Below are 24,730 nucleotides of genomic sequence, written 5' to 3' on the forward strand. Positions count from 1 at the left end.
CATAAATTTTGAATTGATGCGATTTCTGAACTTTACCCGATGCACAATGTGATATTTAAAATTTTAATTTATTTAATGTAATTTTTAAATTTTTGATACGTATTTATACGAAAATATTTAATATCGTTTTTCTATCAATTCAAGTTCAGAATAAATATTGAATATTTTTGTATAATTTGAAAATTGAATTGAATATGCACTAAAAACTTAAGTATTATATCGAATAAATTAAAAATTTAAGAATTTTACTGGACAACGAGTCAAATATCGGGGACCCCGTAAATTTGCACAGTTCTTCGTGTCTCCTCTCCAACGGAAACTTCAGAGTTTCGTTTCGAGCCAGGGTTTGGGCATGAAAAGCAGAGGCGGACCTTCGCTTCCAGTAGGGTCTCGGCATGCGAATGCGATCGCTCCGTCCGAACCTCCTTCCTCGTACGACCCGTCTGTGTTCACTTTCCGAGTAACCCTTCCTCGGTGAGTTTCGAAATCTTTGCTCTGTGGGTTTTTGATCTTGGGTTCCATGTACTGAAATTTGCCCGCTCAACCTGTACTTCCTCTAGCATGTGCTTCTCGGGGGGTGCCGGGGATTGAATGATGCCTGAAGGATGAATCTGTTGGCGCGCCTTCCATACGTGCCGGAGGACGCGGTAGCCCACTTGCTCTAGCGAAGGTGGACGTTGCCGTGTTCTCTGTAACTCTGAGCACCCAACTGTCAATTCTAGCTGGAACCCATTCTTGAGATCTGCAAGTTGAGAGAAGGGTCTGACCGCACTCGTCTTGTCCAGGGACGTAGCAGGAGGGATGTGCTCTGTTGTTTCCACTTCTTGCTTGCAGAGAGAGAGAGAGAGAGCACGTTGGTTCAAGTATAATCTGCCTTTTCCGACATGGACTCCACGTGAATATTTTGATTTTCGAGCTGGTCTGCATTTCCCATATCTGGTTTTCATGAATTAACGAGAGGGCTGGAAGGATGAGGATGCTTTGATTTGCTGATGTTCTGCCTCCTCCTTACGCATTATGTTGTAGCCACTTTCCACGGTAAAAAGGCTCGACTTTGTGCCTTCTGTCCAAACCAATTGCTACTTGTCGCTTGATAGGAATTTTGAGGATTTATGTTCACTAGAAATTTCCTGCAACTTCGTCTCGTTCCAACGATCTTCATTTCTGTTTATCAGACCTGCCACTGTCTTAGGTTCATTTCTCGTGGCTGGGACCCCAACAATTCCCCTTTTTCGACAACCACTTGTCCTCCCCGACAAGTATATGTTCTTGTCCTGCGATCTCCAAACAATTATCCACCCACGAACCGTCCACGTTTATCACCACCGAGTCCTTGTCCTGCGATCTCCAAGCTCCAGGAAAGAGAGTTGCGCTCTTGGCTGATTCCTTAAGCATGTTTGTTTCTGATTCCTGTTCCGAGTGCTCTGCTGCCTCTGGCCCTTCTTTGGCATGCGAGATTCCTCAGTAATATGGCTTAGATGAATAAGGTGGTGACTGGCAAGATCTGTGAGGTTTGAGCTCTCCTTGTTTCTTTCCTTGCTCAACCGTGTAGACCCAACTAACCTTTGGAGATGGTGTTAACGTATATTTCACTGGAAAGATCGGATTTTGAAGAAGCATAAGCTCTCTGTTTTTTCTCCTGATCACCGGTAGTGATCCTTGTAGCGGTGTTCGAGATGGTTGTCGCTAATTCTTGTTTACTGCAACTTTGTTGACGGTGATGCATATTTACAGGCTTGTTGCTTCCAATAGAAATCCTTGAACACGATGAAATGTCCAATTTTTCTATGCCAATTGCGGATTTTCAAGGGACAAGATACTAAACAAGAACGCCAACTTTTCTTTGTTGCTGTCTTTTGGGGTTACTGACCTTTCACATTTACATTGTTAGGGTACCACTATTAATTGATTGTTAATTTTTCTTGAAACAGAGCTCACTGGTTAGATTTGCAGTTGGTTTGTTGAACCTCTTTGTAGTTTGTCTATTAAATATTCAATATGTGATTACAAATGCACTCTTGGACAATATTCTGCTAATGACCCTTTATGTGGTCCACCTTAAGGAACTAATAAAATTTCGATGTGAAAAAACTCTGTTCTTTCCTTTTGTTCTGCTTTTCTTCGGGTGTTCATCATATGACATAGCAGGTGAAATGAAACCCATTCCTGTATTTCACTTGTGAAGGGAGGAATTTCGCCGTTGTAAATTTACAGCTTTGGTAATTTAAAGGAAACTAAATGTCTCTGTCGATATTCTTTTCTCATTTTTCTTGATCATCGCGTACCAAGAAAATTCCATGCATAGACTCACTTGTGAGATTTGCATTTGGTGGATGTTAGGAAACTGGTCAAGTGAGATTGTTGGAATCATCAATTTGGTTGTTGCACAAAAAAACTAGCCTTTGATTGAATGAGTCAGTTACAAATGATGGCTTTCCTCTGAGAAATATGGGCTTTTTTTTGTCTTTTTTTTTTTTTTGCTCATAGAAAATCACAAGAATTGTTCTCATTGTATGTGCCATCAAGGATGACCCAAGCTAAGTTGGCTTCTGGTTTTTGTCCAAGCAATCATCGAAGAAATTTTTGTCACACACCAATTAATTATCTTCATTTTGCTTGCATACCCAATTGTTCTACATATCGTCTTTACCTCTTCCTGATGTCATGGAGTGATCAGATTGTCTTTCTCTGTATATTTCTGCTTTTTGTATAGCTTTAAGCCCAAGCCTCTCATTATTCTCAGGTGCCACTTCATCATTAGGCCTAAGGATCCAGGTTTTTGACTTGCATTTGAAGTACTAATGTGGTACTCTATGGCATTTGCAAGAATTGTTCTGGGCAACCTGAGAAGAGCAGGAGGGTGCTATTGGGAGCTTTAGAGATGGAAAAGAAGAAACTTTTGGAGGAATACTTGCGGATTCATTTTCCTTTTCTTCTTTCCAAAGTGTCCCCATGAGAAGTGATTTTTTCCAACCACTTACCATCGAGTAAGTTAAATTATGCAAGTAACTGGAGCAGAGGAATTAGGACAACCCCACATGATCAATTTTTCGTCGCCGAGAGAACATTGGTGGAGTCCGATTCCGAATATGAGAGCGACAGATATCCGGGTCTTGAACCGACTAAGCCCGGAGAAAAGCCAAGGGTGGTCATTCTTGGTACCGGTTGGGCTGCTTGCCAGTTTATGAAGGGGCTCGATATGAACATGTATGATGAAGTGTGCATTTCACCCCGAAAGCACATTGTTTTCACTCCCCATCTTCTGTCGACTTGTGTTGAAACTTTGGAGTTCCATTCGGTTGCTGAGCCCATGAGCCGGATACAGCCTGCTCTTGCGGCAACTCCCAATTCATACTTCTATTTGGCTTCCTGCACTGGAATTGACACTGCCAAGCATGAAGTAAGTTGAATATCTGGCTATTGTATGTTGATTTCGATGCTTATGTACTTTTTTCTCCAAGGGTGTGGTCAGTTTCATTTCATTTTGCATGTATTGATTGACCGGAATTATCCTTTATGTTCTTCAAGTAGCAATGAACAAACATCTGAAATTTACGATATACTGTGTAACAAACATTAACATGGATTGTCCATACTTTTACATTTGTGTTGAGGTCCCAGCTATAAGAATGCCATGCGTGGCTATCTGGCAAGTCAAATAAACTAACATATCGACATGCATTGTCCACACTGTTGGACAAGTCGAAAAGTGTTTAGGTACATACTACATAGTGAGATAAGACTAAATTTCATTTCTTCAACATGATGGAACCGAAGATGCACCAGTAAGAAATGGCAAATAACACTAGGCGTTGCAAATCTGCTATGCTATTCCTTTTTGTTTGTCTCTTTTGCTAAATCTCGTTCCCTATTGACGAGGTTTACTGTGAAATAGTTGGCAATGGCGGACTGCCTCAAGAGCCTTGCCAGTTTAAAGTTGCATACGACAAGCTGTTCATCGCAGCCAGAGCCGAGCCCTTGACTTTGGCTATAAAGGGTGTTAAGGAACACGCCTGCTTCCATCGTGAGGTGAATCATGCCCAAGAAATCAGGAAGAAATTTTGTCGAACCTCATGCTCTCTGAAAATCCAGGTACTTCAATTCTCCAACCTTATGAATTGCACTTAAAGAGCAACCTTCAATGTTTCGGGAATAGAAGAAAATGCTCATTGTTTTCGTGTTCAGATTCTCAATAATTGATGATCAGCGAGATTTTACGGCTTCAATGGAGATTAGGGGAATGATTCCTTCTTTGTATCTTATAGGTATATCAGAAGAAGAGAGAAAACGCCTTTTACACTGTGTCGTCGTTGGTGGTGGACCAACTGGGGTGGAGTTCAGCAGTGATTTATCAAGAAAAATGTCCATGAAGGTTTTCCTCATGTTAAGGATTACATTCAAGTCACCCTTATTGAGGTACTCATACACTTACAGATGCTAGCATCACTTTGGAGAAATGCAAAAAGCATTAATTGACAAGAACACCGTTTAATAGGCAAACGAAATCCCGTTGTCATTTGACATTGGCTTATGGCAGTATGCGACGAATCATCTAACAATTGTAAGTTGATTTTCTTTCTCAAGTTATCATCATCTTTTCTGATAGTTCATTTCGGTGCTGATATAATGCTTACAATGCTAGTCTGGTGTTTGTCTTAAAAGAGGCGTGGTGAAAGACGTGCATGCGAAGAAAATTGTACTGAATGATGGTACGGATGTTCTATACCGCCTTTGAGGCCAGTCCACCGGTGTTGGACCCTCAGAGTTTGTCAAGTCACTTGATCTTCCAAAATTCCCTGGTGTAAGGTGAGGAAATAAGATTTCTTCCCTCTGTCATCTAAATCTGCAACTGCAATCTCATGATAAGAACTTTGTGACCATCTCATTTTAGCATATTACCACCTTCCAATTGAATGATCTGTCCTCAAAACTGTTTCAGGATCGGGGTTGACGAATGGTTGAGGGTACTTTCAGTGGAAAATGTGTTTGCGCTGGGGGATTGCGCAGGTTTTCTTGAACAGACAGGGAGGCCGGTGCTTCCCGCTTTAGCTCAGGTTCAGTTACCCTGTCTAATTCCTTTGAAGGTGTCTCACTGTAGCTTTTCGTTTGATCATCAATCTTTAACTCTATTTCCTTGCTCTACTTTGTACAAGATGTGACATTAATCCTTCCATTTATACTTGGAAGTGGTCATTCACTATCAAATTTTCTAATTGCTTAAAGGCTTAGTTTTCTTCTTTCATTGGAAATAATACGAATGCGAATTTCTGTAACAGTTCGCGGAAAGGGAAGGGAAATTCTTAGTGGAGCTGTTTCGTAGGATGGGGAAGCAAAATGGAGGGAAAGCATTTTGCTCCAAAGACATAGCTCTAGGAGACCCATTTGTGTACAGACAATTGGGAAGCATGGCGTCTGTTGGACGTTACAAGGGGCTCGTCGATTTACGCGAGTCCAAGGTGCATAATGTTCTACCAGGCCATACTGATGGTTTTCTTTCCTAGTACCTAGATTTTGATGCGCACGTACTTTAATAATTTGCCGAATCAATAGTTGTCACTTATGCAATCATTCTTTTATGCAGGATGGGATGACACGCCGGATTTGTGAGTTGGCTGGTTTGGTGTTTGGCTTATCTCGCAAGGTAGTCAACTGGAGGAACAGGTTTGAAATATACCTAAATCTAACGGTGCATATGAATCAGGTTTGGATGACATGGATTGAGAACAAAGGGGGAAAGTAAGCCGTGTTAGTTTTTCTTTTATTACTCGATACATTTCGTCTGAGGTTAATACCTTGGATCAACAAGACAATTATCCAGTAGACGAGGGCTCATCTTATCATTTGATAGATCTGCTTCCGAGCTCCGTCTAGTGAGAATTGGATTCAAGCAAAGGCAAGCCAGCACCTCTTGGGGATCACATTCGACAGAGAATACAGAAGCTCGAAATTCTAAAAATATCAACAGATGATCTTTTCAGTTGCTTCCACCACAACACTATTCAAAAGCAACCGTATTGGGGAGGAAGCAACTGAAAGGGTCATCTATTGATTTTTTTTGGAATTTCGAGGTTATATATTTGCTGTCAAATGTTATCGCTGTGAAGGTGCTGGCTTGCTTCCACTTGAATCCAATTCCCACTCGATGGAACTTATGAGCTCTTGTCTACTGGATGATTGTCTTGTTGATCCCTAAGTATTAAGCTCAGACGAAATGTATCGAGTCAAAAAAGAACATTGTATCCATGCCGTTCTCTAGTCACAACACCAACAACATCACGGAAGGAGTATCTTGCCGATATGTATACTACTCTGAATAAGCGGGTGCGCTTCTGTCGCTTTGGACAGAGGAAAATACTTGAAAACTGCAGGCTTCGCCATGCCTCCCGCCACCGCCGGCCAAATGATCTTCTCCACCGACCAGAGCGTTATTTTCCCGACTTCTGGTATCGCAGGCCAGCGGCTGCAAGTGCATTACAATGCCATCGTAACATTGTATGTGACAGAAAAAAGGGGATGATGAGTATTTCTTTACAGAATTAAGATTGTGGATCCTAATTCAACCAGCTGAGTTATTAGAAAGGAAAGTGCAGGGAAAATGATCGATGCCAAACGAAACAAAGCAGTACTTTCAAAATATACAAAGTAAGTAGTCAGGGCCAATCTCGGAAACAAAGTAGTACTTTCAAAGCGAACAACATTGTTCGTGAAGTTAAAAAGTACTCGTTTATGGAAATAAATTAGATATGACCTATGGTATCTAAAGACAACAACGAAAAGGTCGTATTACGCACCGATGTATCGTATTGAAGGAGACGACCATATAAATTTGATCAACTGAGTTAAATAAATCGATGTTGGCTGTCGCTTGTTTGCTGTTGCACTCAAGAAAGACAGCTGAGTCCACGCCTCGTGCGGGCAACGTACAGCTGGGTTCGTCATGCTCCGATCCGACGGTTGACGTCGATGGACTTTTAGATTGGACGGCCGACAAAACACGAGATTCAACGGCCGAGACACGAGTAAATTTTGTAGACTCTGGTGACCAAGACAAAGATGGCCCCCTTTATAATTGGAGACAACTTTAGCAAAACCGGTCAAAAATGGTGACGCGTTCACGAAGATTTCTGGCGCGGGACTTGAAGCTGAATGGTACGAGGAAGGTGCCTCTCATTTGACAATTGACATGACGTGAAACCAACCCTCCTTTGCTCCCAGGTTTTCGGGCACGTGCCAAGTACGTAATTTGAGTTCATTAGACGTTAAGACGATATTAAAACCCTATATAGCAAATCCTAGTATTGACTCTACACGGCAATGTTAATTCCAGCCCAACTTCATGAGATGGGGGTGGCTTCGACGGCACGGATCGGTGCGTCTAGTTTAAATGCACACGACACACGTGTTCGATTTTCATGATATTAAGTCCGAAAAGACTCGAGATTGGTCATGTGCTGAGATGAATACTCGCTTACGTAATTGGCTGAAGATCGATATTTACTCAATTTAAGATGGATCCCTATTCTTAAAAACGGGGTTTGGCTCATTCAAGCTCGATCAGGCACCCCCCCAAAAAAGCTCGAGTCCAATTAATACGACTCGATTTGTCACGGCTTTCAATGAATTCGAGCTCAAGCCGAAGCAACTGGTCATTAGCTTTTCTTCATCACTTTCTTTCCCATTAGCAGCTTATCTCGTCTATATTCTAAGTATGAAAACAAATCCTAGCGATTAACATTCCGGCGAGCAAATGATCGAGGACTGCTCTTCTCGGTAAGGCACGAGTTCTCGGTAAGACATGAGTGATGACGTCTAGTGCTTCTGTAGAGACAGCGAATATTCATCGATACGGTACTTTGCTCGGCGTGTTTTACTTAAATCTCAACCGTTGATTTTTCGTTAACAAATTATAACCTAATTAACAAATGGAGATTTGTTGGAGTAAAAAATGTCGTCGCCCCATTGGCAGTCGGAATATCTTCGATTCCAACCCGGCCGCAGCCGTCAACATGTCTCTTTAACACTTTTGACCCCGTCGTCTGGAAGAAGCTGAGGGGATTGGAAAACCCGAAATTACCCTCCCATTGACCTCTCTACAGGGGTCAAAAGCCGAGGGCTCGATGGTCTCTTCGCACGCCGAGCGCCGCCCTCGGGAATTTTTTCCGCGGACGGAATGCTGAGACGTTGCGAATATGCGCTTTCCCTCCTTGCATGACTTTCTCGTAAGTCTATATTTTCATTTGGTTTGAACATCTTTTTATTCTTGTTAATTACATCTGTTCAACTTTGACCTCATTCGTCTAGGTTTCACGGAGAGAGACTTTTCTATCTCCTTTTGTTCTTGTTTCTTGAATAATACCACGAAGGTTTAGCGGTATCAGTCGCGAATCGATATTTTCCTAACTGAATAAAATAATCTCGAGAAAAAGATGATTTTTTATGCATGTCCTGTCTCGATACTGACCCTCTTGGGGCACGTGTTATCGGGGTCGCGGGTCTCTCCCGACGTCGCGGGGTAAATTGTCAAGCTCGTGCTAATTATCACGCTTCTTGAAATATAACGTGATATTGACACGTTATTTGGAAAAAGGGAGAATTTAACAAAAGATGCTTTGTTTTTTTTTTTTTTTGGTTCTTTTCTAACCGAACGGGGAGGCTTCCAAGATCTCTCTTCCCTTGCGTCCCAAGTCGGCTCCTTTGATTTTCCTCTGTTATTTTACCCTTTCTTCATTATTTTAAACGTTTTTCATGTTCTTTCTCTCTCTTGCTTTCTGAACTCTCTCTCTCTCTCGCTTTCTGGGTTCTTTGCACCAGCCTAGGAAGGACACCACGCATGCATATATATATATATATAGCATGGTACATTGTCTGAAGCTCCTCAGATATTGGACTCTCTCTTCTCCGCCTCAGGCTGAAAGCTCAGAAGGTCTTCTTCACCGAACAAGGTACAGAGATTACTCTTTCTTGGTTGAGCTTAGACCCTCCATTGCTGTTGCCCGCGGTTAAGCATGTTTGTTTCTGATTCTTGTTCTGAGTGCTCTGCTGCCTCTGGCCCCTTCCTTTGCATTCGAAATTCGTCTGATATGGCTTAGATGAATAAGGTGGTGACCGGCAAGATCTGTGAGATTTGAGCTACTCTTGTTTCTTTCCTCGCTAAACCATGTAGACCCATCTGACCTTTCGAGACGGTATTGACATCCATTACACTGGAAAGACCTGATTTTAAAGAAGCATTACGAGGGAAGCTCTCTGTTTTTTATCCTGATCACGGGTAGTGATCCTTGTAGTGGTGTTCCCGGTGGTTGTCGGCAATGCTTGTTTACTTCAGCTTTGTTGACGTTGATGCATATTTACAAGCTTGTTGCTTCCAATAGAAATCCTTGATCACGATGAAATGGCCAAGTTTTTCTATGCCAATTGGGGATTTTCAAAGGACAAGATACTAAAGAAGGATGCCAACTTTTCTTTGTCGCAGTCTTTTGGGGTTACTGACCGTTCACATTTACATTGTTAGCGCACCACTTTTAATTGATTGTTGGTTTTTCTTGAAACAGAGCTCGCTAGTTAGATCTGCAGTTAGTTTATTTACCTCTCTGTACTTTGTCCATTACATATCAACATGTGATTACAAATGCGCTATTGAACAATATTCAGCTAATGACCCTTTATGTGATCCACCTTAAGGAACTAATAAAATTTCTAGGTGAAAAGAACTCTGTTCTTTCCTTTTGTTCTGCTTTTGTCTGGGTGTTCATCCTATTACAAAGCAGGTGAAATGAACTCCATTCTTATAATTCAGTCGTGAAGAGAGGAATTTACGGCTTTAATTGTTTATAGGAAACCATTTGTGTCTGTTGATATTTTTTTTGCACGGTTCTCGAGCATGGCGTCCTGTGAAAACCTCCAGGCGTATACTGACACTTGCGAGATTTGCATTTGGTGGATGTTTGGAAGCTAGTAAAATGAGATTGTTGAAATCATCAATTTGGCTGTTGCAGAAAAGAACAAGCCTTTGATTGAACAAGTCTATTACGAATTATGACTTTCCTCCAAGAAAAATGGGCCTTTTTTGTCTTTTATTGGCTTAAAGAAAACAAGAAGAAATTTTTTCATTGTATGTGCCATCAATTGATGACCCAAGCTAAATTGGCTTCTGGTTTTTGTCCCAGCAGTCATCGAAGAAATCGTTGTCACACACCAATTAATCATCTTTATGTCGCGTGGACCATACTCAAATTGTTCTACATGTCGTCTTTACCTCCTCCTGATATCATGGAGTGATCAGATTGTCTTTCTCTATATATATTTCTGCTTTTCTAATAGCTTTAAGCCCAAGCCTCTCTTGTTTTCACAGGTGCAATTTCTTCAATTGGCCTAAGGATCCAGGTTATTGACTTGCATTTGGAGTACTAGTGTTGTACTCTATGGCTTTCGCAAGAATTGTTCGGGGCAACCTGAGAAGAACAGGAGGTGCTATTGGGAGCTTTAGAGATGGAAACGACGTAAATTTTAGAGGAATACCTGCGGATTCATTTTCCTTGTCCTCTTTCGAAAGTGTCCCCACGAGAAGTGATTTTTCCAACAGCTTACCGTTGAGTAAGATAAGTTATGCTTGCAACTGGAGCAGAGGAATTAAGACAAACCCACATGATCAATTTCCCGTCGCTGAGAGGGCATTGGTGGAGTCCGATTCTGAATATGAGAGGGACAGATATCCGGGTCTTGAACCGACTAAGCCTGGAGAAAAGCCGAGGGTGGTCGTTCTTGGTACCGGTTGGGCGGCTTGCAGGTTTATGAAGGGGCTTGATATGAACATGTATGATATTGTGTGCATTTCACCCCGAAATCACATGGTTTTCACTCCCCTTCTTCCGTCGACTTGTGTTGGAACCTTGGAGTTCCGTTCGGTTGCTGAGCCCGTTCATCGGATACAGCCTGCTCTTGCGGCAACTCCCAATTCGTACTTCTATTTGGCTTCCTGCAATGGAGTTGACACTGACAAGCATGAAGTAAGTTGAAAATCTGGCTATTGTATGTCGATTTCATTGCTTATATACTCCTTTTCCAAGGATGTGGTCAGTTTCATTTCATTTTGCATGTATTGATTAATTATTTTAGGTGTGCAGCCGGAATTTTCCTCCATGATTTCTTCAACTGGCAATGAACAAAATCAGTAATTTACAATATACTGTGTAACAAACATCGACATGCATTGTCCACACCTTTGCATTTGTGTCGAGGTCCCAGGCTATAAAAATCCCATGTGTGGTTATCTGGAAATAGTGTTTTAGGCACATAGTACATAGTAAGATAAGATAAATTTCATTTCTTCAGCATGACCAATGACGTACCTGTAAGAAATGTCTAATAACACTACTTGTTGCATTTCTCTTTTGCTAATCTCGTTCCTTATCAACCAGGTGTACTGTGAAACGGTTGGCAACGGCGGACTGCCTCAAGAGCCGTACCAGTTTAAAGTCGCATATGACAAGCTGGTCATCGCAGCCGGAGCTGAGCCATTGACTTTTGGTATAAAGGGTGTTAAGGAACACGCCTACTTCCTTCGTGAGGTGAATCATGCCCAAGAAATCAGGAAGAAGCTTTTGTTGAACCTCATGCTCTCTGAAAATCCAGGTACTTCAATTCTCCAATCTTATGAATTGCACTTACTGAGCAACATTCCAAAGTTTCAGGAATAGAAGAAGATGCTCATTGTTTGCTCGTCCAGTTTCTCAATGATTAATGGTCAGCAAGATTTTACATCTTCAATAGAGATTGGGGGAGTGATCTCTTCTCTGTATCTTATAGGTATATCAGAAGAAGAGAGGAAACGCCTTTTACATTGTGTTGTTATTGGCGGTGGACCAACTGGGGTGGAGTTCAGCGGTGAATTAAGCGATTTTATCATGAAAGATGTCCATGAAAGTTTTCCTCATGTTAAGGATTACATTAAAGTCACCCTTATTGAGGTACTCATACACACTTATTTACAGATGCTAGCATCAGTTTGGAAAAATGTAAATAACATTATTTGACAAGTACACCATTTAATAGGCAAATGAAATCCTGTCGTCGTTCGACGTTGGCTTACGGCAGTATGCGATAAATCATCTAACAAGGGTAAGTTGATTTTCTTTCTCAATTTTCCGTCATCTTTTCTAACAGTTCATTATGGTGCTGATTTAATGCTTTCAATGCTAGTCTGGTGTTCGTCTTAAAAGAGGCGTGGTGAAAGAGGTGCATGCGAAGAAAATTGTACTGAATGATGGTACGGACGTTCCATATGGCCTCCTAGTCTGGTCGACCGGTGTTGGACCCTCAGAGTTTATCAAGTCACTTAATCTTCCCAAATCCCCTGGTGGAAGGTGAGGAAATAAGATTTCTTCTCTCCTTTGTCATCTAAATCTGCAACAGCAAATTCATGGCAAGAACTTTCTGACAATCTCATTTTAGCATTCCACCACCTTCCAATCGAATGATTTGTCCTCTCAACTGTTTCAGGATCGGGGTTGACGAATGGATGAGGGTACCTTCAGTGGAAGATGTGTTTGCGTTGGGGGATTGTGCGGGTTTTCTTGAACAGACGGGGAGGCCGGTGCTTCCCGCTTTAGCTCAGGTTCAGTCACCCTGTCTAATTCCTTTTAAGATGTCTCATTGCAGCTTTTGGTTTGATCTTCAATCTTCAACTTTATTTCCTTGCTCTACTTTGCACAAGATGTGGCATTAATCCTTCCATTTGAACTTGGAAGTGGTCATTCACTATCCATTTTCTCATTGCATAAAGGCTCAGTTTTCTGCTTTCCTTGGAAATAATATGAATGCTGATTTTTGAAACAGGTCGCAGAAAGGGAAGGGAAATTCTTGGAGGAGCTGTTTCGTAGGATAGGGAAGCAAAATGGAGGGAAAGCATTTTGCTCGAAAGACATACCTCTAGGAGACCCATTTGTGTACAAACATTTGGGAAGCATGGCTTCTGTAGGGCGTTACAAGGCGCTCGTCGATTTGCGCCAGTCTAAGGTACATAACGTGCTACCATGCCATACCAGTGGTTTTCTTCCCTAGTACCTAGATTTTGATGTGCACGTACTCTTATGATTCACCGAATTAATGATTGTCACTTATGCAAACATTCTTTTATGCAGGACGCGAAGGGAATATCACATGCTGGATTTGTGAGCTGGCTGGTTTGGCGTTCGGCTTATCTCACGAGAGTAGTTAGCTGGAGGAACAGGTTCTATGTCGCGGTGAACTGGACGACGACTATGGTGTTTGGCAGAGACAACTCGAGAATAGGTTGAAGATGGTAGAGATATACATACCTTGGCTGCTTCGCACTAGTCTTGAAATTTTCTTAATTCTATGATACATTGTGCTCTTTTTGTCACACAAGTATTTAGCATGGCTAGTAAATAACAACATGGTTTTGCATCAGTTCACCTTTTCTTAAAGTCGTGTAGCTTCAGTTTTGTTAGCTGTAGAGCGCCCTTTAACCGGCCAATCTGGTCCTCAGTTCCATGGAACTCGGTAGTGGCTTGGCCTAGGGCGGAGTAAACTTTGGATTCCAGGGCGGGATGGTACTTTGGATTCCAGGGCGGAATGGGACCATCGGTTCATATTCTGCTCTGCTGATCACTGCTTTAGCGATGATAACTCGTCCACTTACTCAAGATTCATCTGTCCACAAGGAAAGTATAACAACTCAAAAGATTCACAAAACCTAAGAGATCTGTTTCCCCGCCTCTTCTTGTGCTTCCTCCCTTCCCTCACGCCACACTTCTCTTCCCCGTTTCTTCAGAGATTCACCTTCTCTGTTCTACGAACCGCCACGGGCAACCACACCAGCCTTCTCCTTCTTAGTCGCCGACGAGATTGAATGTAACCGCCCTATCTCTCTGGCCAGACTTTCTCACTCGATGGCTCTTAATCTCTTAGGAAGCATTGCTAATGTTTGGAATGTTTGGTTCGGATTCTGATTGATTTCTTCGTCCACAAATTGTGTCTATGAATTTTGGGAGTGCCATATTCTGTTGGAATTTAAAATTTTGATTTATATAGTTTTTATCTGAAGGTTCACTGGGTTTGTTAGATCAGAAAACCCTGATTTAAGGCACATAAATTTCGAGAGGAGAGAATTACGCTTCAGTGCGTGCTTTGCATTGTTCATCTTGTTTGAAGCTCTTCATTTTCATGAGCCTTAATCACACATTTCTTTTTCTTGATAAATTTCTGTTTCTACTGGTTGGATGACAATTCTTGGATAAGGGGATGTGTGGTTTATGGCCTTGTCTGATTCATATTTTTTGTAGATGACAATTCTAGGCTAAGTAATTTAGATGATTAGAACCTCCGAATCTTACCAGGTACATTTTATATCATATAATTGGGAAAAATTCTGAATAATGATATTTATATATATTTCAACCCAAACTTGGACAAACTTTAATTGGCTTAACTTTTCTATTTGACTTCCCATTAACTCGATTTTTGCACCTACGGGAACCTCGTGACCCGATGGTTTCAACAATGTGTTTCGATTTTAAAAAAAATGTTGGAATCGAATTTTCAAGAATTTGACCCAACGGATGGCCATGATATTTTCTTTCTGGCACTTGCAACTATCTCAATGCCATTCAATTTTTGTACCACGGTACCACGAGCCGGTTCTATCATGAGCAATTTCGAATCCTACCTGGCTGAGGAGAAGTTCAATCACAAATGCTAGTAAGTCGAATGGAAGCTCCGATCACGTCTTCAGTGATAAACTATCGTCGATGTAGATGCTAGTGCAAACAAATGTAGACAGGAATCAAGAGAGACTCTCGGCCAACAAGAAACAAAACAACAAGCACTCGAACTATCAATATTTTGGACCGAAATTTCTTAGACTCATCAAGTAGTTCTCAAATCAATCAACAATACGAGCTAGCTAAGATGAATCTAACTTGTGCATTTTATCGAGCACTTGGTGAGCATCTCAGGTAAAAGTCCTACATGAAAGCTAAAGCAAAATTTCAACTCCACGGTATAACATCAGTAGAAATCCAGGCCAAACCATCAGCCATTCAATTTTCGTACCCACAATACCACGACACTAGTTCCATGAGCAAACCGTGGTAAACATTTTTGAATCTCAATCACAAATGATGGTAAGTCAAACGGGAAGCCCGCCCAGAGGATTTGTTTGAAATCCGGAAGTAACATTGTCCTTTGCCCAATCTTAGTCTTCCGTTTCTTCTCCGTCTTCGAGTAGGGAGCTCTTAATATCAAGTATTTTATATCATCAAATTTGGTAAAATAATGAAAAATAATATTTATCATATTTTTATCCAATTTTGGCTAAAATTTAAGACGTCATAACTTCAACGTCCTATTAACTCGATTTTTACACCTACGAAAAGCTTCTTACCCGATTGTTTCAAAAATCCGATTCGATTTCTTTAAAAATAGAGTTAATACATGTAATGAAATCAATATGGAAGCTTCTACATGCTTCTTACTACTTGAATGACAGTATTGCAATACAGCGTACACTATTTGAATTATGGATGCAAACATCACTACAACAGCAGATAAGCTCGTTCATACTTAAGAGACTCGTTTATAATTGCAAAGTACGATGCTAGATAGCTCTCCTCGTCCTTGAAAGAAGTGTCCTTGCAGAGATGTCATCGAAGAAGCATGCAAAATCCTCATTGCTCAAACTGCGATTTGAGATGATTTTACAGCCACGTAAAAGTTGTACATCATTGGCTGTGCGAATGAGGTATCCCATGATCGTGGCATTAGTTATGTGCCCGTCCGCTTGGCCATGACACTATTCAAAAGCAACAATCTGGTGAGGATTACGGAGGAACCGGACGATGAAACATCCGTCGAGAACCATCATTTTCACAAGATCAGGTCCGCTGTAAATGTCGGTGCTCTTCAAATAACACTACCGGATCATTCTTTCTTTTGGTGCCACAACAATGATGAGGTTTTCGAGGTGGATATAATGTGGTTGAGTTCGGCCAAGCATAGTGTGGATGTGTCTCCACTTGTGCCCTTGAAGCATCTGCAACTACAATTCTTCTTGGCGGTACGCGCCAAAAGAGACTATGCAAGGCCGGCACGCCTTGACATATCTAATTTACTTGATTTTTACAATACGAAAAGTCCAAGACTCGATTATCTAAAAAATGCAGTTCAATATGAAAAAAGTGTTGAGTTCACGAATGTCCAAAAATTGGACCGAACGAACCGTCCGTATTTTCTAAGCTCAACACAAATTTCAAGTATATATATATAAAGCAATCAATCAAATTTGTGTTACCAGGATTATTAATTTTCACTTGTCGTGGTTAATTATATTGAGTTTGTGTACCGAATATGTTGAGACGTTCATAATTCATGAGAATCAAATTTCGCTTGAAGAATATATAAAACCAAATCATTTCTCAAAAGGTTGCAAATTAGAAAATATACGTACTTAAATAAATTGAGACGCCCATAATTCATGAGAATCAAATTTCGCGAGAATCAAGGCCGTTTCCTTATCATAAAAGTATGATCCCTTGAAACACTCAAACAATTTCGAATTAGTTGCATTGGTGTCTTATCAAATTTGAGTTTCAATTTATTAAATACTCATTGCGTCTTGAGTTTTTAACATTATTTCTAATTAACAGCCCTGTTGATTTCCCCAAAAAGCAGGAAATCAACTTCTTATTGTGCCTAAAAAATTCTTGGTGCTACCTTTTTATAATCGAAAGTGTCAACCGTCACATTGGTCGTGCCACATAAAATGTCGTTTTATCCATGTCATCTCATCGGCTATGCCACGTAGGATGGTTGGCTAAAACTGAACTGTCATCATAATACGACAAGGCTTGAGCTTACCTGATTTCGAGTCCGATTCCGAGTCAGCATGATTTTTTTTAAACTTATAAAATCAAGACAATATATATAATATATAGTTGTGTGTATGTATATGTATTTTTGCATGTTTTATCATTGAAGATATAGAATTTTTGAATAAGTGAGACAGGTTATACGAATCTAGAAAAAATCTAGGTAAATCGAAATTTGAATAGTCGGGATTTATCACGTGGACAGCCGGATGGTTATTTGTAAAAAAAAATATATATTATTTCGATATCAGATAAATATCCTTCCTCAAACAGACGATGTCCATTTTGCGTAACCTATGTTATCATGTAATATTAAGAAGTTAGTACTTACTATTTACGGCTGATTTGGACCTCATTATTTATCCTTCATACACTCTTCTTGGTATAAGCTGCAATAAAATAAATAAACGCTATCGAATAATTTTTTTATGTCACTTGGGTAAATGAATTAATAAAAATGTACTTTTTCTTATCAATGAAACTGTTTAGGTATAGGTTGTTGCTATTATTGTTAACATTTTTTTATTAACTCATTTTTAAGTGATATAAAAGATCAAAATTAATTTTTTTTAGATTATTGAGTTTTCGGGAAATAAATGCACCATAAATCTAAAGCTATTATTTTCAGGAAAATTATTACTTAAGCTGCTAGAAATATTTGGAGACCGAGTACCGTCGTGTTGCGTCTTCATATTTCACGTGAGAATTGACAAAAGGATTACATTTCAAAGGTCTAGGAGACAATCAATTGAAAGGTTTCAAGACTAAAATGGAATCTGTATTATATATTGAGGGCTGAAATAACAATTTTTCTTTAAAAGAAAATATTAGAAAGGAACAAAAAAAAAATGAGAGCAGGTAAAACTATTCAAAGCCCACTCGCACTAATTTGAGTACTCTCCCCTGGGCAACTTCCAGCCTTTCGTAGGTAGATTAGAACTATATCCTGTACACTACGCGTACTTGTAGAAAGTGTAAATAAGGGATCGTATATGTAAATATTCATTACTAAATTGTGCTTAGATCAACAAATATCCACATGAATATCTGATGACATTATTGTATGTTCGTTGACTTCTTACAATATGTCAATTATGTATAACTTTTCATGTACAAAAAAGGTATTCTTAAAATAAGTAGTAGATACAAATAAACAGTCGATTCAAAGTCCTAATCTTTCATATGCATACCTATGAATGCATGAAAAATGATTTTCTACTATTCATGCTTTGAAATTACCCTTCTCAATTGTGAAAAATAAGAAAGCGAAACGTGTTCTTGCTTTATTTGCATGTAAGCATCTTCTTATTCTCCTATTGATTATGGTCATTGTTTAAGAATGTGGCATTTCAGAAACCATATTAACTCTATCAATCTTCTAGTAATCCCCCTGTCATTTCCTCATTTATTTAGTAGCCCAATTATTATTTATTTCTATAAAATAATACATAAAAAGTACAGTGAGCTTTATTTTGCGCCGATTTTTAACAGTCAAGAGCATCCCTGCTTTTAACTTTTCTTGGTTTATTATATCATTAATCATATATTATCATTATATATCCTATATTATTATCATTACACACTAATAATATTAAAAATATATGCACTGTTATATAGGAAAATTCTCACTTTTGATCCCCGAATTAGTGTATTTTGTCAAATCAAGCCCTTGGAAGTGAATTAGAACTAATGTGTAAGTTAGAGTTGGTAAGAGTTTTACCTAGAAAAAATTTTTCCTGCTAATAGTGAACTATCATTTAATGTGTGGGACTAAAATCCCCGAAAATATAGATCATGTATAATCGGACCTACAGTAAAGGGGTTTCCGAGCATGAACGCCGCACTCAAGCTTTCCACATCGAACCCTTGCCGGCTCCAACAAACACGTCAAATAAATAAGTAGAGGAGTTTATACATAAGAGCTTGTTTCCAAGAAGTATGGCAGCAGAACAACCAGAGTGAATCTCAGTAGATTCACCGTCATCAAATTAGTACTTGTAATGAACCCTGAAACAAAATTTTCCCAACAGCAGCTGCTTAACCACTAGTAGAAAATTTAGAAACAGCAGAGCTCAGATAAAAAGCAGGAACAGAAGTAGATGCTCAAGCCGAATTCATGATCTTAGGGAGAATTGAAACAAGTTCTGATCAATGCAAGAACGCAGTTCCGCATCAAGTTCTGGAGAGAAATTTCTCTCTACTCTCTCCAGAAAAGTAGAGAGAGAAAGAAGCCATCAAGTTCCTGCACTTTTCTTTTCTTGTTTATACATATGAGAAACATTAGATTGTGACCTCTTCATAGCAACTCGAAGAAATAAAAAAGTTTGTCTTTTCGGGAAAATTAAAGAGAATAACAGTTCTCTGTATGGTTACAGAGGAACACACCATTTGGAATCCCAACTTTCAAGAACAACTCTCTCTCTCTCTCTCTCTCTCTCTCTCTCTCTCTCTCTCTCTCTCTACAGAAAAATGGGATCTTCCCAAGTGATGTACCCAGTTCATTTGCCCACACCATCTTCTTGTGTCCACTCAAAAACACATGGCCTCAATCAGAATCATCATAATCATCATCAGAAGATGGCATTTATCATCCCAATACAATCGCTACTGCGAAAAATGAGCACCGGCGCATCGAACGTGGACAGTGAACACGGAGGCCAACCGGCGTGCGAGCCCCGCCACTATAGCCACCTTCACCCGGCCCCTCCTCGGGATAGGCCGGCTCATGATGCTTCTCGTGATATCGCCACCACCAACGCCGTTGATTGTCGACCTTCTCGAACCCGCCATGACCTCGGCTCTCTCTCTTGTGTTCTTCTCGAGTGCGTTTCTGAGTTAAGATGGGATTGAGAGTGTGGGAAGTTGATGAGTTATTAGTGAGAGGGTGTGGTCTTGGTTTTAAAGGTGGAGATGAAGAATAAACAAGTGCCATCTAGGTTTGACTGTTTGACCTTCTGATGCGGTTGAGGATTCATTGTTGACCAATCTGGCACTGCCAACTGTCACATTGCATGGGGCTCTGTAAAATTTGTTTTGTTGGGTTTTGACTTTTTGACCTTGTGGGTGGGTACGGCGGCTTTCATTCAAACTCGTGGACTGAAAAAACACTATCAAAAGTTTGACCTGTAAATATATACACATACATACATATACCATATAATTATATAATTAGACTATGGACACTTCAAAAATGTATACTCGATCTAGACAACTATAAGCTTTTGAAACTGATAATATTAGCCCTATCAAACCTTCACATAATAAAGGGTAACATGATAAACTCATAAAAGAAAACTACATGCAAGTTTTAATAATATATTAAGCCTAACTCTCCACGATTTCGATGTACTATTTCCAATTGTATAATCTAGACTCTAGCAAGTTCCAAGGACAGATTGGGCTGAGCTAGATTACCGCCCTTGAGATTCAAATAGATTAACAAATTGAGTTGTAAAGACCTTAAGATTTAAGGCCCTTCCACGTTATTAGGTTTCTTACCCATCACCGCCTCTATAAGAGATTCTGTGTTTTGATATCAATTACTCTAGAGGGCTAGTTAAATGAAATGATAAGTCTCTGTTACGTCCAAAAAAAAAAAGTTCCAAGGACAGCACCGCTTTACAATTAGCCCGAATGTTACACGTGATTTCATGCATATTAATCTTGAATAATTAGGTAAAGTATTTGGTGATAGGACAAGCAGTCTCTTCACCATTTGATAAAATTTTAAATTACATGATATTGCGTGATTGTCTTAATGAATGCGTCAAGAGCACGCGGTTTATTAGCTGTTGAATTTTTTTGACTGTTTGAAAGGAGTCATGATATGGGCGTGGTCCAACAACGAGGCTTAATTTTTAAAGATGCAGCCATCGATTTTCATTGTCAAATGTGAGATATAATTTCAGATTCGAACATGTCTAATATCTTGTATTTTATTACGTTATCATTGGTCAAAGGTCAAATATTAAGTGCTGTCAAATCCTAACCCTATCAAGATGGCTTCCACGTCTCTCGTTCTGTCTTTAAGTAGGGTTTTCTTATATTGTATAGGGCTTTGACATTAGATGAGACAGCAAAGCAAAGAAGATAATGAATCAGACATAAAAAAGGAGATCAATGTTCATCGAACCATCTTGCCTGAGACAACTACGGCATTGATTAAATGCATTTGCCATAGAGATATCGTTGCCATTGTGCCGCCTTGTGTTGTATCCAATAATGGGGAACTATATTGGAATCTACCTATAATTGAACCTAAATCAGCAATATTTGGGTTGAAGTTTGCTCCTAAACTTTCGGATGTTTGATTATGGCCACAGAAGCATTGTACCTTTTTTGTATAAGTTTGGTAAACACTGTGCAACTGATTATGTAGCTTTCGAGAAATTGCTCCAACCAACCTTTAGGTATTGCCGCTTTAAGATATCCGTTGTCTAATGTCTGAGATAGGACAATGTATCCAATGTATCAGTCATACCATAAGGAGAAGGTGGTTAAATGAAGAAACGAGAGTTCAAGCATCAAACAACAAGTGTGTATCATGTGGGTAATGTTATAAGGTGGTTACTTCATGTTAGCGGTGTAACTGAAAAATATTTTTCCCCACGATAGAGAACATGAAGGATACAACATAAAACCATATAATACGTCCTTTTTTATTTTAATAAAGGGAGCGCATAATACATTTATTACTATACTAGAAATCTCTGTAGTTGTTATTAGAAAACTATCGAGTAATTCATGAAATACTATTTCAAAGTACTATACGAGTTACAATTTGTAATACTTGGCCTCTACAACCTGAATTAGTAAAAATACGATATGTTTAGGACATTTTGGATAATTTTCCTATTTAACATGGTTAGATGGGATGCCAATAAAGTTTTTCTAATTAAAGTCATATTTGACATATATTAGAAACATAAACTGTTCAATTAAGGGGATGTGATCTCAATAACAGTGCAAAGGAAAACGATAATTATCTGCTAGATGATTGGAAAGTTTCCATGATATCACTATTGATTAGGGTTTGTCATATATAAATCTTTACTCTTTAACTGAGTTTTATCCAACAAGAGAGGATTAATGTACAACAAATTGCTGTGAGCTCAAGTGGCCACGAGAGAGCTTGAGCTCGAGCGGCTGTAAGCTCACCCAGCCATGGCAAATTCTGAGACAACAAGATGGATCGCATGGTTCCTCGAAGGTTGGCAAGTACGCCAAGTGCATCAGTATCGGAGCTGCGGTGTACCTCTCCGCCATCCTCAAGCATTTCACCGTCGAGGTTCGTTTGTTTTTTTGTCTTGGTAGACCGAATTGAGTTCGTCTCGACTTTTTTGTTTTTTGTTTTTTTCAGCCTTATGTTGGTTTTACTGGCTGTTACCACCCCAAAATTCCCACAAGTAGAGTTCGAACTCTCGACCTCCCACGTCTCAAAGAGATTCGTAACATACTAGATTGAATATAATCAGTCTCGCTTTAATTTGCGGTAAAAGACAACACGTTTAAAAGAAAGCAATAAGTACCCAAAAGCAAATAAGGAGAATCCCATCAAGTGTCCGCAAAGTTCTTTCCCTCCACACAATGGTTACAAAATCAAGCGCCTCTTAACTGCAACAAGCCGCTCCTCCTAAAGATTCCCAACAAAGCTTACAAGATTTCTCTCTCTCTCTAAACTGGGATCTTTCTAAGTGATGAACTCAGTTCATTTGCCCCGCCATCTTCTTGTGTCTATACTAAAAAACCATGGCCTCCATCAAAATCATCACGAGAAGATGACATTTGTCTTTAAGATACAATCCTACTGCGAAAAATGAGCACCGGCACATCGAACGTGGATGGTGAGCACGGAGGCTAACCAGTGTGCGAGCCCTGCCACTATAGCCACCGTCACCCGGCCCCTCCACGGGATCGGCCGGCTCATGACACCTCTCGCGACATCGCCTCCGCCACCGACAATGCTAATTGTCGACCTTCTCGAACCCGCCATGCCCTCGGTTCTCTCTCTAAGTGTTATTCTTGAGTGTGTTACTGACATATGATGGAATTGAGAGCGTGGGAAGGTGCTGGGTTATTAGTGAGAGAGAGTGTGGGATCTTGTTTTTATAGGTGGAGGAGAGAAATTTAACAAGTGCAGTCTTGTTTTGACCGTTTGACTGCTTGATGGGTTCGTGGATTCCTGGCTGACCAACCTGGCGTTGCCAACTGTCACGTTGCATGGGGCTTTTGTTTGATTTGTTTTTGTTGGGTTTTGACTTTTTGACCTTGTGGGTATTGCGGGGTTTTGTTCGAAGTCGAGGACCGAAAAAACATTATTTTAAGTGTGACCATTAAAAATCTCAAATTGATATTCTCAAATTTAACATAAATTAATTTTTGTCACCCGGAAATTTATTAAAGCTAACTCTGTATGATTTTGAAACTGTAAGCTTTTGAAACTGATAATTTTTTTGCCCCATTAAACCTTCACAAAATAGAGGGAAACCCAACAAATTCATAAATGAAAACTTACTTACAATTTTTAAATAATTCATCAAACCTAACTCTGTATGATTTCGAAGAACTATTCCAACCGTACTCTCTCGACTCAAGTTCCAAGGGCATAAAATGTGATGTTTGACTGTAATTATTCAATTAATAATATAGGTAGAACCTATGTAAACCCTGGAACCTGTGACAGGGTAGGTTACAGGTTTTAAAAAATGAAGAACCTATTTCAACGGGTAAAATCTAGGTTCTAGGTAGAATTTATACGGAACCTGAAATTGCTCACCCCTAGTGTGCAACACAAGTCTATACTTGTCCAAGAATCAGATATATAACCTCCATCTCTTCATTACCTCTTGAATAAGAATTCATAACTAGTAAGGTACATGAAAAATAGGAATTTTAAAAGAGATAAAAGTTTAAAAGGAAAAACCTTAAACAAAAAGAAAATATTGCTAGATCCTAAAACTTGGAAGTAATAATGAAGTTTACTGTGAAAAGATAAGATATTTGGTCAATAAGACGAAGGCCAAATTAGAAATTATCTTTATTTAACTCGAGAACAAAATTCTTACTCTGGATTGTTGATAGGCTACCAATAAGTGGCCAATACTTAGGCAAAAGAGCCAATCGAAGTAACATCTATTTCCCGTAGTTAGATGGAATGCCAATACAAGTTTTTCTAATTAAAGTCATAATTGACATACATTATGAACTCACAGCAGTACAAAGGAAAACAATGATTTCTTTGCTAGATGATTATAGAATTTCGAAGATATCAGTGTAGATTAAGGTTTGCCATATCCAAATCTTTAACTCTTTGGTTGAGTTTTATCCAACAAGAGAGTAATGTATAACAAGTTGCCGTGCGCTTGAGTGGCCACGAGACAGCTCAACTGGCTGTAAGCTCGCCCCAACCATGGCAAATTCCTAGACAACAGGATTCGGTCGCACGATTCCTCGAAAGGTTGGCAAGTATGCCAAGTGCATCAGTATCGGAACAGTGGTGTACCTCTCCGCCATCCTCAAGCATTTTGCCGTCGAGGTTTGTTCCCTTTTGAGTCTCGCTAGACTGAATTTAGTTCGTCTCGCCTTTTTGTTTGTCTCATGTTGGTTTTACTAGCTGTTCCCACCCCAAAGTTCCCACAAGTAGACTTAGGGGTGTCAACGGTTGGGTTCGGTTCGGTTCCATTTTTTTGAAAAACCGAACCGAATCGATCCGAACCGTTGAAGTGTATGCTTGAACTGAACCGAACCTCGACTCGAACTGAATATGAAGTTCGGTTCGGTTCGGTTCGGCTCAATTCAATTTTCGGTTTCCGGTTTTTTCTTCTTTTCCTCTTTTTTGCCTTTTT

At 39.7% G+C, this 24,730-nt stretch overlaps 1 protein-coding gene and 1 pseudogene across 1 annotated transcript; both read left to right on the plus strand.

Moving 5' to 3' along the window:
- The first annotated feature begins 305 nt into the window (after positions 1-305).
- LOC115686719 (internal alternative NAD(P)H-ubiquinone oxidoreductase A1, mitochondrial-like) lies at positions 306-6,560 on the plus strand (annotated as a pseudogene).
- A 2,218-nt stretch (positions 6,561-8,778) lies between these two features.
- Positions 8,779-13,428, plus strand: LOC115686720 (internal alternative NAD(P)H-ubiquinone oxidoreductase A2, mitochondrial-like). The gene is made up of 9 exons (XM_030612097.2): positions 8,779-8,942; positions 10,352-11,006; positions 11,418-11,631; positions 11,806-11,966; positions 12,052-12,117; positions 12,199-12,362; positions 12,499-12,613; positions 12,835-13,014; positions 13,140-13,428. The coding sequence occupies exons 2-9, from the start codon at positions 10,422-10,424 to the stop codon at positions 13,293-13,295; spliced, it is 1,641 nt and encodes a 546-aa protein (XP_030467957.1). The 5' UTR covers positions 8,779-8,942; positions 10,352-10,421; the 3' UTR covers positions 13,296-13,428.
- The last annotated feature ends 11,302 nt before the right edge of the window (positions 13,429-24,730 follow it).

The sequence above is a fragment of the Syzygium oleosum genome, unplaced genomic scaffold (assembly GCF_021117445.2).
Source record: "Syzygium oleosum isolate NSW1041296 unplaced genomic scaffold, Sole_v2.1 Sole_v2.11, whole genome shotgun sequence".
Classification (NCBI taxonomy): Eukaryota; Viridiplantae; Streptophyta; class Magnoliopsida; order Myrtales; family Myrtaceae; genus Syzygium; species Syzygium oleosum.

Excerpts from the sequence above, each read along its gene's own strand:
- LOC115686720 (XM_030612097.2), top strand. The coding sequence starts at position 10,422 with ATGGCTTTCGCAAGAATTGTTCGGGGCAACCTGAGAAGAACAGGAGGT. Across the intron at positions 11,007-11,417 it reads TTGACACTGACAAGCATGAA|GTGTACTGTGAAACGGTTGG; the intron begins GTAAGTTGAAAA and ends CTTATCAACCAG. Across the intron at positions 12,614-12,834 it reads TGCTTCCCGCTTTAGCTCAG|GTCGCAGAAAGGGAAGGGAA; the intron begins GTTCAGTCACCC and ends TTTTTGAAACAG.